This window comes from Anomaloglossus baeobatrachus, chromosome 9 (assembly GCF_048569485.1).
Source record: "Anomaloglossus baeobatrachus isolate aAnoBae1 chromosome 9, aAnoBae1.hap1, whole genome shotgun sequence".
Classification (NCBI taxonomy): Eukaryota; Metazoa; Chordata; class Amphibia; order Anura; family Aromobatidae; genus Anomaloglossus; species Anomaloglossus baeobatrachus.
The window spans coordinates 26,744,151-26,760,947 of NC_134361.1; the positions used below are offsets into that span (position 1 = coordinate 26,744,151).

Genomic DNA, 16,797 nt, shown 5'->3' on the forward strand with positions numbered 1-16,797 from the left:
CTGCTTTTAAGTAAATAAAGTCCTCCTGCCGCATAATCAGATCTTCACACCTTTCCTCAACAAATTACTCACTACTAACATCACTATATTTAGCGGCCCCGAGCACACAGCACCGAGGACCTTTATCAAATAATTAAAAATTATCACTAATGTTCCATCATACAAGGTTAACGACCTTGTATCAATAACCGCCCTCCAGGCATATACATAAATAGGCATTGGGAAGCCTCGGGGCCCTTTTCCGTACACCTTTCTTCCTGGAACCTTCTCTCTTTGGACTCTACTTACGTCCTACACTGTGCAATATGAAGCTATATGGAAAGATGAACATTATCCTCTTTGGACTGTGTCTTCTGGGTGTTGGTAAGGTCTCTTCTCATGATGTCATATAGAAATTAGCTTACAAGATCAATATAATGCAAGTGGTGGTAACAGATGTTCTCCGGAAAGCCCATCTTGTGATAGTGTTGACTTTGGCCAAATATGATACTGGTAATGTGTTTGAACTCCTAAAATATATTTTGCTTTACATTCTTCCAGGGTATTTTATTGAGTTTAGATTAGAATTTTCCACTTTTCTTCAGACATATTTTGGTGAAGTTACCTAGATGTTTATGGTCATTTTAGTGTTGAGGTTTAGTCTTCAACTAGGTTTCACATTATCCTCAAGCTCCATTAGAAGATATTCAGAATCCGTTCTTGACTTGGTTCATTCTCAACTTACAGATGATCTTTCAATGTAATGATTGATGTCCAATCTTCTTAAATCCTTTTTCAGACTTGGTCATTGAAAACCTTATTTCGAAAGCATCAGAGACCTCATTATATCTATACTAGTGGCATCTGATATAAATAACCTCAAAAGACTAATGACTGAAGGGAATTTTACAAAAACATTATGCTACGAATGCTGATTGGGTAATTTTCAGAGAACCTCCACAGTGGGTGATGGAGTGGACAACCTCTTCGAGATCTGTTGAGTTTGGCTACCGTTTACAACTTTGATCTATTATTGAGTTGAAGATGTTCCAACCAAGAAACCAAACTTGTTTCTAGGAATATACATCCATTGTATATTCAATGGTGGGTTATCCACTAGACGCCAACCAATCAGAAGAACAAATGGACCAAGGTGCTTTGTTCTCCTGATTGTTATGGGTCCAGTATACGATTCCCGGAACACTCCTTTGTTAGCTTTCGTATTCCATCTTGGTAGAACCCCTTGATTTGGAAGTCTTACATTTTAGAAGCAAAATCTTTATGTACAGTTGCTATTATCAGTCCACTTAATCATTATCCTTTTTTTAATTTTTACATTTATTTCCTTAGGTCTTTATGGCTCAGAATCAGGCACAACACGGGACACACATCTAAAAACATCCAAACACTGTACGTATCATACATAGTACAAATACCTTACCAAAAGTATGTTTCAGTCTTTATCAACAGTTTAACTCTTTAATCATTTGTCATTAAGGTTGGGGTATTTTATGAAGGGAAATCAGAGTTTCTGCAGCTACTTTCGTAAGCACTATTAACAGAATACACGTGTCTTAACACTAGAAGTCCCAGAAATTTCGAGCTCCATAGGGTTCCAATGGTAGAAATGTTAAATGACCCCTCTCTGGGACTTCTAGTGTTAAAGGGGTTTGTTCACTTCCATAAAGGAGGACTTGTTAACAAGCAACTAACCACTAGAAATGAGCGGTTCTGTGGAGGCTCGGATCGCCGGCAGCAAACAAGCCAAGCCTCCACAGGCTCGATCTGGACTCAAACCCCAGAGCAAGTCACTGATTGGCAGTTTGAGTCTCTGTCCACATACAAAGAGTATATGTGCAAAATACACAAATTTTTATTAGGAAACAACCACAATAGACAATTAAAAACACGAATAAGACATCACCAAAATGAATCATCTGGGGGGAATTTTAAGATTGTTACACATAAATGACAGGGCCTTTCTCAGAAAAACACCCAAACCATTCCAGATACCTAGGATACAAGTGGATCCAAGAGATAATTAAAGTAAGGGTATCACAAAGTGTAATTAAACTTAAATCGGGTAAATCTGAGACTCCTAGATGGTACTCTCCATCTTGAAAAAGCTGTCTCACCATGCGAAACGCGCGTCGATGACGTCCAGGTTCCTCACTGTGGGGGTCTCCAAACTGAAGGCTTTACCCTGTTATGCACCAGATTCCCAGGTAACACTCTGTCCATGGTTGGGAGCTCCATAGAGGGTTCTTTTACATACACAACCTATATGTGACTATTGTGCTCTTACAACGGATCTTCTTTGTTTGCATTTGGCAGCTATACATTAATCCTACGAATAGTCCTGGGTGGTGCTTTGTGATACTAATCCTATCCCATTTTGAATAGTAATTGTATATATGACTAGGAGTCTCAGATTTACCCGATTTAATTCTAATTACACTTTGTGATACCCTTACTTTAATTATCTCTTGGATCCACTTGTATCCTGGGTATCTGGAATGGTTTGGGTGTTTTTCTGAGAAAGGCCCTGTCATTTATGTGTAACAATCTTAAAATTCCCCCAGATTATTCATTTTGGTGATGTCTTATTCGTGTTTTTAATTGCCTATTGTGTTTTTTTCCTAATAAAAATGTGTCTATTTTGCACATATACTCTTTGTCCTCTAGTTTTTTAATATGTCCTTATGAGTAGTGCTGTCTGAGTAGATGGTTCATGGTGACCACTTCTCAGCATAACTTTAAACCGGATTCAATGTTGAGAATTTTTTTTCTGATCTGTCCACATGCAGCCAGCCATAAGAAGGTCACTTCCGGGGAGGGTCGGCGGGCTTTTTCAAACAATTCTTTTGGGTTGCACACTACATGTGATCACGCCATTGTTACCCCCAGTGTGCGCCGTTCAAACACTGCAAGCGGCTTGCACAGGGCTGAGCACCGAGCGTACCCGAGCACAATGTTGCTCACGCGCGTTTTGTTCACACATAAAGCATCAGATGTGACCAGGTGCAAACTGAAATGAAACATAGTTGGCTGTTGGGCTCACATAAAACTGGCCATTTTTGTGTGCTAAGTATCTCAATTTTTACATGGTAAATTGTAGGTTTTTTAACCCAAAGAGAGGCATTAGTTTTACAGGGACCCAACAAAAAGAGGTTGCCTTGACATTGGCTATTGGGCTGACATAAAATTGGTCATTTTTGTGTGCTATCTCAATTTTTACATGGTTTTCATAGCAGTAATGCAGGTCTATATTCCCATATTCATTGTTCTACATATCTTAGCACAACAGAGTACTCAAGGGTAAAAAATGATCAGAAGTTAACCGTAAAATGGATAAACTGCTATGAAATTTAAAGCTTCTATAAAAATGAAGGCAACTTGTTTATATTAATAATAAGATACTGATATGCTAAAAAGTTGAATACATTTTTCTATGTGGCATTTTGGGTATTGAGCACCTATGTAGGTGTTTCATTACCCCAAAGACAAAAAAAGTAATTCAGAAAATTAAAAAAAAGAGTTTTATTGGAAAGAGAATGGTAGACATAGTGTAAGGTAGAAGACAATGCTTGAATGATAGCGAATTCTTGGCCCATAGCACAAATACAGCTACATAGACTACTGTACATGAGAACAATTCGTATATTAATGTCTGTGTCTCTCTTTTTTATTTATTTTTTTGTATGCAGCCCAAACAACAGCACGTAAAAAACCGAAATGTACCCACAGCACCTCTCTAAAGACTTCAAGGTCAACATACACTGCAACCAGCCATACTCTCAAAACTACTTCTGAACTGACCACTGCTACTTCTACTAGTACCCACCCTACAACTGCTCGCCCAATAATAACTATGTCAACTGCTAAGAAAACTAACCAAAGTGATTCCACAGTAAACCCTACTGTGACGAGGAACACTAATGAACAGTCGAACAGTAGAGTGTCTTTTTCAGAGACCGCGTCAGTTGCGGAAACTTTACATTCCATAATAACTGCTTCTAGTACGTTTACCACTGTCACCATTCCCAATACTACCACCACTGAAGAAAAAGATACTACAAAAGCCTCCTCTGTTACTCACACCATGCCGGAGGATACCAGTACTACCATAGGCAGAAAGAGCCCCAGCACTAGCACCAACACTCATCATGAAGATACTACACATACTTCCCCTGATACTAGTACCAAACCAGAGAACAGTGATATCACACGGGTCACTGAGGACACCAGCACCAACACTCATCATGAAGATACTACACATACTTCCCCTGATACTAGTACCAAACCAGAGAACAGTGATATCACACGGGTCACTGAGGACACCAGCACCAACACTCATCACGAAGATACTACAGATACTTCCACTGATACTAGTACCAAACCAGAACACAGTGATACTACATGGGACACTGAGACCACCAGAACCAACACTCATCATGAAGATATTACAGATACTTCCCCTGATACTAGTACCAAACCAGAACACAGTGATACTACATGGGACACTGAGACCACCAGAACCAACACTCATCACGAAGATACTACAGATACTTCCCCTGATACTAGTACCAAACCAGAAAACAGCAATACTACATGGGACACTGAGACCACCAGCACCAACACTCATCACGAAGATACTACAGATACTTCCCCTGATACTAGTACCAAACCAGAGAACAGCAATACTACATGGGACACTGAGACCACCAGCACCAACACTCATCATGAAAATACTACAGATACTTCCCCTGATACTAGTACCAAACCAGAGAACAGCAATACTACATGGGATACTGAGACCACCAGCACCAACACTCATCATGAAAATACTACAGATACTTCCCCTGATACTAGTACCAAACCAGAACACAGTGATACTACATGGGACACTGAGACCACCAGCACCAACACTCATCATGAAGATACTACAGATACTTTTCCTGTTATTAGTACCAAACCAGAACACAGTGATACTACATGGGACACTGAGACCACCAGCACCAACACTCATCATGAAGATACTACAGATACTTTTCCTGATACTAGTACCAAACCAGAACACAGTGATACTACATGGGACACTGAGACCACCAGAACCAACACTCATCATGAAGATACTACAGATACTTTTCCTGATAATAGTACCAAACCAGAGAACAGCAATACTACATGGGACACTGAGACCACCAGCACCAAAACTCATCATGAAAATACTACAGATACTTCCCCTGATACTAGTACCAAACCAGAACACAGTGATACTACATGGGACACTGAGACCACCAGAACCAACACTCATCATGAAGATACTACAGATACTTCCCCTGATATTAGTACTAAACCAGAGAACAGTGATACTACATGGGACACTGAGACCACCAGAACCAACACTCATCATGAAGATACTACAGATACTTTTCCTGATACTAGTACCAAACCAGAGAACAGCAATACTACATGGGACACTGAGACCACCAGAACCAACACTGATCACGAAGATACTACAGATACTTCCACTGATACTAGTACCAAACCAGAAAACAGCAATACTACATGGGACACTGAGACCACCAACACTTATCACGAAGATACTACAGATACTTCCCCTGATATTAGTACCAAACCAGAGAACAGTGATACTACATGGGATACTGAGACCACCAGCACCAACACTCATCACGAAGATACTACAGATACTTCCCCTGATACTAGTACCAAACCAGAGAACAGTGATACTACATGGGACACTGAGACCCCCAGCACCAACACTCATCACGAAGATACTACAGATACTTCCCCTGATACTAGTACCAAACCAGAGAACAGTGATACTACATGGGACACTGAGACCACCAGAACCAACACTCATCACGAAGATACTACAGATACTTCCACTGATACTAGTACCAAACCAGAAAACAGCAATACTACATGGGACACTGAGACCACCAACACTTATCATGAAGATACTACAGATACTTCCCCTGATATTAGTACCAAACCAGAGAACAGTGATACTACATGGGATACTGAGACCACCAGCACCAACACTCATCACGAAGATACTACAGATACTTCCCCTGATACTAGTACCAAACCAGAGAACAGTGATACTACATGGGACACTGAGACCACCAGAACCAACACTCATCACGAAGATACTACAGATACTTCCCCTGATATTAGTACTAAACCAGAGAACGACGATACTACATGGGACACTGAGACCACCAGCACCAACACTCATCATGAAGATACTACAGATACTTTTCCTGATACTAGTACCAAACCAGAGAACAGCAATACTACATGGGACACTGAGACCACCAGCACCAACACTCATCATGAAGATACTACAGATACTTTTCCTGATACTAGTACCAAACCAGAGAACAGTGATACTACATGGGACACTGAGACCACCAGCACCAACACTCATCATGAAGATACTACAGCTACTTCCCCTGATACTAGTACCAAACCAGAGAACAGTGATACTACATGGGACACTGAGACCACCAGCACCAACACTCATCATGAAGATACTACAGCTACTTCCCCTGATATTAGTACTAAACCAGAGAACGACGATACTACATGGGACACTGAGATCACCAGCACCAACACTCATCATGAAGATACTACAGATACTTACCCTGATACTAGTACTAAACCAGAGAATGACGATACTACATGGGACACTGAGACCACCAGCACCAACACTTATCACAAAGATAGTACAGATACTTCCCCTGATACTAGTACCAAACCAGAGAACAGTGATACTACATGGGACACTGAGACCACCAGCACCAACACTCATCATGAAGATACTACAGATACTTCCCCTGATACTAGTACCAAACCAGAGAACAGTGATACTACATGGGACACTGAGACCACCAGCACCAACACTCATCATGAAGATACTACAGATACTTCCCCTGATATTAGTACTAAACCAGAGAATGACGATACTACATGGGACACTGAGACCACCAACACTTATCACAAAGATAGTACAGATACTTCCCCTGATACTAGTACTAAACCAGATAACAGTGATACTACATGGGACACTGAGACCACCAGCACCAACACTCATCATGAAGATACTACAGATACTTCCCCTGATACTAGTACTAAACCAGAGAACGACAATACTACATGGGACACTGAGACCACTAGCACCAACACTCATCATGAAGATACTACAGATACTTCCCCTGATACTAGTACTAAACCAGAGAACGACAATACTACATGGGACACTGAGACCACCAGCACAACAACACCAACATCTACAACAACACAAAAGACAACAACTAAGACATCAAGTAAGCCACCAACATCTAGTATGGAAACTACAACTACCTCTGAGACCACAACATCCATTACCATTACTAGTTCTACAACAAGAAAGAAAACAACTCCACATCTAGCAACATCTACTTATACCACAACTACAAGTACTATACCTACTACAATAACAACAACACCAACATCTACAACAACACAAAAGACAACAACTAAGACATCAAGTAAGCCACCAACATCTAGTATGGAAACTACAACTACCCCTGAGACCACAACATCCATTACCATTACTAGTTCTACAACAAGAAAGAAAACAACTCCTTCACAGCTAGCAACGTCTACTTATACCACAACTACAAGTACTATACCTACTACAATAACAACAACACCAACATCTACAACAACACAAAAGACAACAACTAAGACATCAAGTAAGCCACCGACATCTAGTATGGAAACTACAACTACCCCTGAGACCATAACATCCCTTACCACTACTAGTTCTACAACAAGAAAGAAAACAACTCCTTCACAGCTAGCAACGTCTACTTATACCACAACTACAAGTACTATACCTACTACAACAACAACAACACCAACATCTACAACAACACAAAAGACAACAACTAAGACATCAAGTAAGCCACCAACATCTAATATGGAAACTACAACTACCCCTGAGACCACAACATCCATTACCATTACTAGTTCTACAACAAGAAAGAAAACAACTCCTTCACAGCTAGCAACGTCTACTTATACCACAACAACAAGTACTATACCTACTACAATAACAACAACACCAACATCTACAACAACACAAAAGACAACAACTAAGACATCAAGTAAGCCACCGACATCTAGTATGGAAACTACAACTACCTCTGAGACCACAACATCCCTTACCATTACTAGTTCTACAACGAGAAAGAAAACATCTCCTTCACAGCTAACAACGTCTGCTTATAGCACAACTACAAGTACTACAACAACAACATCAACAACAACAACACCAGAGACAACAATTACTACAACTACAACAGTGACACCAACTACCACCCAGATACCTTCAACTACAACAGCTACAAGCAAATCAGCAACTACCACCAAAACAACACCTAGAGCTACCACGTCTAGCCCACATCCAACAATGAAACCAACCACAACTACAACTTCTACAACAACTACTACTGGTACCCCAAAAACAAGTACCACAAGAAAACCAACAACTTCAGAACTAAGTACTAGCTCAAGAGCTACACACACTGTATCAACGTCTAAGTCCACAAGTCTTACCACAAGTACTATGGAGACAACTGTCAAGTCTAAACTAACATCTTCTACCACCAAAGAATCAATGGCATCTGTAGCAAAAGTGTCTTCTTCCAGCCATAGCATCATAATTTCATCAAGTAAGTTCACATACATTATGTTATGCCATTCAAGGAGTTATCCAACTCAGCCTTATATGATTAAAAAGCTGGTTGTCAGAAGTTTAGGACACCAGCAACAAAATTGTGGTAGGAAGAAAAAACCCCAACAAAACTCAAATATTTTCCAAAAAATTACAACACAAAGTTAAATCATAAAGAAACCGCCTGATAATGGAGTTAATATTTTATTTTATGCGTTTCTGACAGGTACTAACAAGTCTACACAAGGAGGTTTGGGTCTTCCGTTTTGGGGCATCATTCTCATTTGCTTGGCAGTTATCCTGTGTCTCAGCTGTCTTTGTTGCATCGTCTACGCAGTAAGTATAGAAATAAAGGATATTCTTTTGAATCAATAGATAATGAGGATGGCAGTAACTAATAATACATCTTCCAAATGACTTAAAAGAGTATTCTCCTTGAGACAATACCCTTTTATTATAAGGTTCCCGATAAGATAACTTATTAACAGGGTATCTTAGGGCTGGTAACCGCCATTAGCTTATGTAAAAGTTTGGATATTTAGTCTGCGAGTTTTCAATTTCCCTGCAGCGCCTCTAAAGGGCAAATTAAGCGTTACTCAGTTGGGTCCTCCAGAGTGATAAATGCTCTTTGTAGCCATTTAGATATTAGATTCCACAATAGGGTATTTTTATATTTTCACAATATATCTAAAAAATGGAGAAAAGTTGTAAAATTGATGTAAAAAAATAGTACCTTTTTTATAAACAGCTCCTATGCAGATTAATATGTTTCCATTAACCTACAAACAAACCTTGTATAAGGTTTACAGAGTTGCACATTGCACCAGGCAGGGCTGGATCTAGGTTTTTGCAGGACCATAGGTGACAAAGTACAAGTTTACACCCCTTTCCTTTCGATTTTTCCACCTCACCTACCAAAAGATATCACTTTTTTTGTCAATGGAGTTGTATAGGTTCTTGATTTATTTATTTTTTACGGTACTAGCTATAGTTTTTTTATCATGACCTTTTGGAGTCCATATGACTTTCGGAGATCTTTTTATTCTATTTTGGGAGGCAAAACATCGTTGGAATGGTCTCCCAATCAATTCCAACCTGTTAAATACCGCTGTCATGATTGACAGTGGATTCCAATAGGATGTCACCAATGGAAACCTAGGCCAACTGAGTGTCGTCTGCACTTTACCGGGCAAACCGTATGCTGACGCTAGACTTGGCATCGGGCAAAGCACCAATTTTGCCTCAAACTCCTAAAACCATCACTTTCCTCATATCCAGTTAGGGCATTAGTCCCCGTAGGAGAGGTAGACACAAAACAGTGAATTGACCAAGGTCACCCCTTTCTCACCTCATGCTGTATGTATACAGCAAAGGTAGATGGTTACCTCTGTCAGCTCAGTGGTACCTTCACAACACAATCAATGGGTGATGATGGATTGCAATAGAAACTAGAGATCTAACTATGGCCTCCAGGTCTGCCTTTTATGGAAGCTCAAGGCAGGGTATAATTGGCTGCCCAACAATTAGTCCCACATCACGTTTCGTAACCGAAAGCCCACTGCCAATTAGTGATGGGCTAACACGCAGATACCTGAGATTGGCAGATCCAACCAGGTTGTAAAAAAAACAGCCCAGAATTGATCCCAGATAACTGCCTGGACGTCGATTGCCATATGAGTCTATGGGGAACCAAATCATGTGCTTTAAAATGGTGGTAGAAAAGGGTAGGGGGAATAAAGCAGGTGTGTTATACTTACCAAGTCTCCCACACATCGGTAACACTGCTTCCGAGGCTGCTTATTATCCTTCATACATTTGCACTGCTTCCCTCACCCACCGGCAGTCTCCGCGTTTGTGATTGGTTGCAGTCAGACCACATTCCACCCTATGTGTCTGACTGCTTGCAATCACACACGTTGTCTGTGTCCCTATCCTGGTGTAAAAATAAATAAATAAGTTGGCGTAGGGTCCCCCATATTATGATACCCAGCACAAATAAAGCATATGGCTACAGGCTGCAGCCCCCAGCCGTGCACTTATCTTGGCTGTGTATCAAAATAAGAGAGACCCTATACGGCTTTTTTAAATTATGACTTTTACAGTCTGGGTCTGCTCATCACTACTGCTGATCTCTCGAGAGGGTAGGCCACTCCTAGCCTTCAGTCCACCACTGATCATAATGTGAAGACCAAAGTACACCGGCCAACAGTCCATTATTTACTCCTCACAGCAGCTTGTCCTTAGAATCATAGAATCCTAGAACAGTAGAGTTGGAAGTGACCTTAAGGGCCATCGGGTCCAACCCCCTGCGAGGGCAGGTTTTTACTAAATCATCCCAGCTATATGTATAGAATCATAGAAAGGTAGAGTTGGAAGAGACCTCAAAGGTCCTTACAATGATGGACCCCTATACATAACCAAAATAGTAGCAAATGTGATATATAATAAATATTACCCTTTCTTTTTCTAGATCGCCCGTTCATCTAGGAGGAGAAGGCGACCCACGGTGTACGTTGTAAATGAAGACATTGTGAATCCTTATTAATTAAACTTCAGCGTCCCTAAAAAAAACTCAAACATGTTGTACTACGGGGGTAAAAACAAAAAAAAATCACAATGTAAAAGTGTCAAGAAAAAGGGATGTGAGATGATTCACATCAGAAATATGCCACATTTACAGACTATGTGCTCAAGAGATGGAGTCGGCCCGGCTCTGGTTGAACCAATTCACTGGTAAAATTCTGGTAAAAATCTGTAATGGAGCCTCCAACTACCCACCATCTTTCATAATCCTGGTCAACTTATGACTTTTTGGGACAACAAAGACTCTAGGACCAGGTGGGCCACCATCACCATCGTCATCTCCGTGCCTCTAAGGCCACTAAGGTGGCCATCTCGGATGCAGAGGACCAGTATGCCGGTCTCAGGAGAGGAGACAGCAGGAGGCAAACAGATTCCATCAGGACTGATGACTACATGACAAATGTAAGAAAGCCAGGAAAGACTATAATGAAGAGGAGTATGTGTACACCACTTCTATTGATTGTAGGGTGTCAAGTGGGATGGAGATCCTACTAAATATTTTACCCACCGACCTTATTATAGTCCGGTGGTCCTTCTCTCTTCCGCGTACACCCTTGACACCAAGTATCTGTAATAAGTAACCTGTACTGTAATATTATATTTATTACGCCTTGTATATGTATATATTTTCAGTTGTTCTCAGACTGAGCTGGACTAAGAGCAGATGTTCCTCAATGTCCTTGGTTGGCTCGTAAGGCGGTTGTCCACCTTTGGAGAATTTTTTTTATTATTTAAATGCATGATGCTCTGAGAATTTGTATCCCTTTATATGTCTTTTTCTGATATATGACCAGACTACAGTTGAACGTGCAGCAAAACAAGATAATTAAAACCAAAAGGTGCAAAATTTTTCATAACATCCAATTGTTAAAAAAAAATTGAGCCTAAAAATTCATGCATTTAAGCTAAAAGAAAAAAAAAGTTGGACAACACTATTAATGTTAATATATGTTATTCTCCATCTTGTTTATTTAGCTCATTACAATGAGCAGCGATGTATTTATGTCATTAGTATGAAATCAATTAAATTATTTCTGCCAAAAATTACATGGACTGATAGAAAATATTTATTTTATTTTTTTAAAAATATTAATTTCATAATTGAAAAATCACACTAATTTTTACCCAGTGGATAATCTGGATGCTCCACAAGGAGGGACTCATCTGCCCATGGATGCAAAGCACGAGACCATACTCTTGAAAAACTAAGTACCAAATTGGCACATATGGAACGGGGTATTTCAGGTTTATAATATTGACCAGCTATAGTACCTGGCGTTGCCCGGGATAATAACTAAGTGTCTCTCTGTCTCTCTCCCGCTCTCCCTTTCTCTGTCTGTCTCCCTCTCTATGTCTCTCTCTGTCTGTCTCTCTGTCTCTGTGTGTGTCTGTCTCTCTCTGTCTGGCTCTCTCATTCTCTCTGACTTTATCTGTCTGTCTTTGTCTGTCTCTTTGTGTCTCTCTGCCTCTCTCTGTCTGTCTCTCTCTGTCTATCTGTCACTCTGTCTCTCTTTGTCTCTGTCCCTCTGTGTCTCTCTGTCTCTTTAAGTCTCTCTCTGTCTCTCTGTCTCTCTGTCTCTGTGTCTGTCTTTCTCTCTCATTCTCTCTGTCTGACTCTCTATCTCTGTCTGCCTCTCTATCTCTCTGTCTCTCTGTCTGTCTCTCTGTCTGTCTCTCTCTCTGTCTCTCTCTCCGTCTCTCTCTGCCTTTCTCTGTCTGTCTCTCTGTGTCTGTCTTTGTGTCTCTCTCTCTCTGTCTGTCTCTGTCTGTCTCTGCCTTTCTCTGTCTCTCTTTGTCTGTCTTTCTGTTTGTCTCTGTCTCTCTCTGTCTAACTCTGTATGTCTCTCTTTCTCTCTGTCTGTCACTCTGTCTCTCTTTCTCTCTGTCTGTCACTCTGTCTCTCTCTTTGTCCCTGTCTCTCTGTGTCTCTCTTTCTCTGTCTATGTCTGTCTGTCACTCTGTCTCTCTGTCTCTCTCTTTGTCCCTGTCTCTCTGTGTCTCTCTCTGTCTCTCTCTGTCACTCTGTCTCTCTGTCTCTCTCTTTGTCCCTGTCTCTCTGTCTCTCTCTCTCTCTGTCAATGTCTGTCTGTCACTCGGTCTCTCTGTCTCTCTCTTTGTCCCTGTCTCTCTGTGTCTCTCTCTCTCTCTGTCTGTCTCTCTGTCTCTCTCTTTGTCCCTGTCTCTCTGTGTGTCTCTCTGTCTATGTCTGTCTGTCACTCTGTCTCTCTGTCTTTCCCTTTGTCCCTGTGTCTCTGTGTGTCTCTCTTTCTCTCTGTCTATGTCTGTCTGTCACTCTGTCTCTCTGTCTCTCTCTTTGTCCCTGTCTCTCTGTCTCTCTCTCTGTCAATGTCTGTCTGTCACTCGGTCTCTCTGTCTCTCTCTTTGTCCCTGTCTCTCTGTGTGTGTCTCTCTTTCTCTCTCTCTGTCTATGTCTGTCTGTCACTTTGTCTCTCTGTCTCTCTCTTTGTCCCTGTCTCTCTGTGTGTCTCTCTCTCTGTCTATGTCTGTCTGTCACTCTGTCTCTCTGTCTTTCCCTTTGTCCCTGTCTCTCTGTGTGTGTCTCTCTCTCTGTCTATGTCTGTCTGTCACTCTGTCTATCTGTCTCTCTCTTTGTCACTGTCTCTCTGTGTGTCTCTCTCTGTCTATGTCTGTCTGTCACTCTGTCTCTCTGTTTCTCTCTTCGTCCCTGTCTCTCTGTGTGTGTCTCTCTCTCTGTCTATGTCTGTCTGTCACTCTGTCTCTCTCTTTGTCTCTGTCTCTCTGTGTCTCTCTCTCTGTCTATCTCTGTCTGTCTGTCACTTTGTCTCTCTCTTTGTCTCTCTATGTGTCTCTCTGTCTCTCTAGCCATCTCTGTCTCTCTTTGTCCCTCTCTCCAAAAAAATCATATTAACTGACACATAAGCTGTCTATTACTAAGAATGTATTTTGTTGCCTGTAGCAACCAATCAGAGCTCCTATTAATGACCAATAGCAAAATGGAAGCAGATCTGTGATTGGTTACTATAGGCCACCTGATAAATATCCAGGATAGCTGTCAAAACAGCCAATATATCACCTCACACATCCAAACAGTAAGTAAGCTGGCGAATAACTGTAAAGAACAGGGTTACAATTTCCCCTCAAAACATAGTCTATGACGTTCCCTGAGTCACATGAGGCGTCTGTGCAAATTTTCATGATTTTAAATACGATGGTGCGGATTCCTTTTGCGGACATACACACACACACACACACACACATACACACACCACACACACATACACACACACATACACTCAGCTTTATGTATTAGGTGTCCAGTCCATAGCATAGACCAAGGAGGTCCAACTGATTTCCTTCATTGCACATATGTGGTTGTGGCTTTGCCCAATGCTGCAGCTAACAAGTAGCCAAAAAGGCTCTGGTGCCATGGGGTCCAGAGAGGTACCAGACAGTACCTCCATAAAAAATGCAGGTTCCTCAAATAAAAAACTGCCAACAATTTACTGAGAAAATGAAGAACACAATTCGTCATGTTTTACCACTTAAAGGCATTCTGCCTCCTTTCACATTGGTACAAACCCCTGAATCTTTCCACTTTCAGACCATCGGGAATAAAGGAGTTTTCCCATGAACAAAGTTCATTTTAATCAATAGATCTTGGAAAAATAATAATTTTCACAATTGGATGTGATTATATAAAATATTCCTGAGCTGAGAGAATCTTATATATATATGTCCCTGCTGTGTACTGTGTAATGGCCGTGTCTGACCATACAGGGACATGGTCTTATCACACCACATCTCCTGGGCAGGGGAGGACGCAAAATTCTACTTTTTGTGAGGTAAAACATTTCCCTGCCAGTAGCTGTGGTATGATCAGACCATGTCCCTGTACGGTCAGACACGGCCATTACACAGTACACAGCAGGGACACATATATAAGATTATCTCAGCACAGGAAAAATTTATTAATAATTTCCAATTGTGGAAATTATTATTATCCCAAGATCTATTGATTAATATTAATTTTGTGCGAAAACTCCTTACGTCTTGCCAATTCCCTCCCAACTTCAAACTTATTTTTCCGCGCCCATTGTTGCTACGAAGAAGCAATCGCCATGAACAATAGCGCGTCATCGCTCGTGACTCACAGGACACTTCATGCATATGTCATATTCCCTGTCACTCCAAATACAGAAATATTTATTCAAGCTGTATACAGTCAACGCCTCGGCTAATTCCAGGCTTTGCACAAGAGAGATTGCTTCCAAGAGCTGTTTGCACAAGGTTTGGCACTGAGCTATGACGTTGTGACGTTGTAGATATTTGTGAGTATTGCCACAGCCGAGAAATAGTCCAGATTGTGATCTTTATGGTGGAGTATGTGCAAATATGTTCTAAAACATCTCAATGACTGTGTGTATGAATGTGGAGATGGAGCGCTCCGTTTTGCTAAGCCCACTCCAAAGTCAACGTCAACTAATGTAACGATGAGAAATGGCACTCGAAAGCCTACATAGGAAGAAGGCCAAACTTCAGGGACAGAGATGTTTTGTTACCAGGAGGAACTCATTATTCACATAAGACATGAAAACTTTGATGATACCAGTAAACATTTCGAGAGCTATTTCTGGAGAAAACCCCATATTCTGTTGGAATGTAGACAGTACAACATGCAGTCCATGATAAAAACCACCAGCGTTGTCCAGATTGTGCAACATCTAAAAAGTTCATTCCATTCAGTTCTGTTGTTGAGACCTTCATTGACCAATTTTGACTAGTTTGTCTAGTTTTTCTGTATCACCCCCACAAGAGAAATTACACATTACAAACCCATAGAGATCATGGAGGTGTCCATACATTCATGGTAGGAGTGAAACACATTTTTGGCACTAGCTCTCTGCTCTGGCTTATGGATGAAGGTCCCAAGAACCTCTTATATCACTAAAAATGCTCTAATGTAGTATTTGAAGATAAATTTTTTTACTTAAGGCCCCAATACACATTAGAGTAATGCCATTCGAAGCTGCCAATATCAACCAGTTTGGCAGACAATGTAATGTGCATGGAAGCACCGGTCAACTGATAGTTGAGGGAGATGTTGAAGGGGCTTGATTGTTTTTGGACTGCCGATTGCTTTGTTCTCCCAGAGATAAGCAGTTGGCCTACGTGTCAGCCAGTGAGTTTCTCATAGAGAACATAGGAGCGCTTGGTTGAAGGTGTGTTTCTTTTTATGAAAGCGTAAGCTGAAACGGTTGTCAGCCAAATGATCATTCCGTTGACATCCATCCAATGTTTATGGTCAACTTTAAGCTGGCTATAGACCTTCGACAGATGTCACCTATCAACTATCTCTCAAGTTTCCCCATAGTAACAAAAAGGAGACAGCTGCACTCTCTAGTCCTAAGATATATGGTACAATGAATAAGGGAATATAGACATGCATTACTGCTATCAAAAAACATGAAAATTTAGATACTTAGTACACAAAATTGGCCCGTTTT

General features: G+C 40.9%; 2 protein-coding genes across 2 annotated transcripts in view; both read left to right on the forward strand.

The window, feature by feature from the left end:
- The first annotated feature begins 4,241 nt into the window (after positions 1–4,241).
- On the forward strand, positions 4,242–12,358 carry LOC142251752 (uncharacterized). Its single transcript, XM_075324803.1, has 4 exons — positions 4,242–4,306; positions 4,372–8,726; positions 8,955–9,064; positions 11,199–12,358. Exons 1-4 carry the CDS (start codon positions 4,242–4,244, stop codon positions 11,271–11,273), a joined length of 4,605 nt encoding a protein of 1,534 aa, XP_075180918.1. The 3' UTR covers positions 11,274–12,358.
- Positions 12,359–14,335: 1,977 nt separating this feature from the next.
- LOC142250346 (uncharacterized) overlaps positions 14,336–16,797 on the forward strand; it is a 31,429-nt gene continuing 28,967 nt past the window's right edge. The window contains exon 1 of the mRNA XM_075322497.1: positions 14,336–14,382. The gene's annotated coding sequence lies outside the window, so the exon portion shown is untranslated. The remainder of the gene's footprint in view (positions 14,383–16,797) is intronic.

What these genes read in the sequence shown, in the direction of transcription:
- LOC142251752 (XM_075324803.1), top strand. Translation starts at nt 4,242, where the DNA reads ATGAAGATACTACACATACTTCCCCTGATACTAGTACCAAACCAGAGA. An exon ending in TAGCATCATAATTTCATCAA is followed by an intron (nt 8,727 to 8,954) that starts GTAAGTTCACAT and finishes CGTTTCTGACAG; the next exon opens with GTACTAACAAGTCTACACAA. An exon ending in TTTGTTGCATCGTCTACGCA is followed by an intron (nt 9,065 to 11,198) that starts GTAAGTATAGAA and finishes TTCTTTTTCTAG; the next exon opens with ATCGCCCGTTCATCTAGGAG.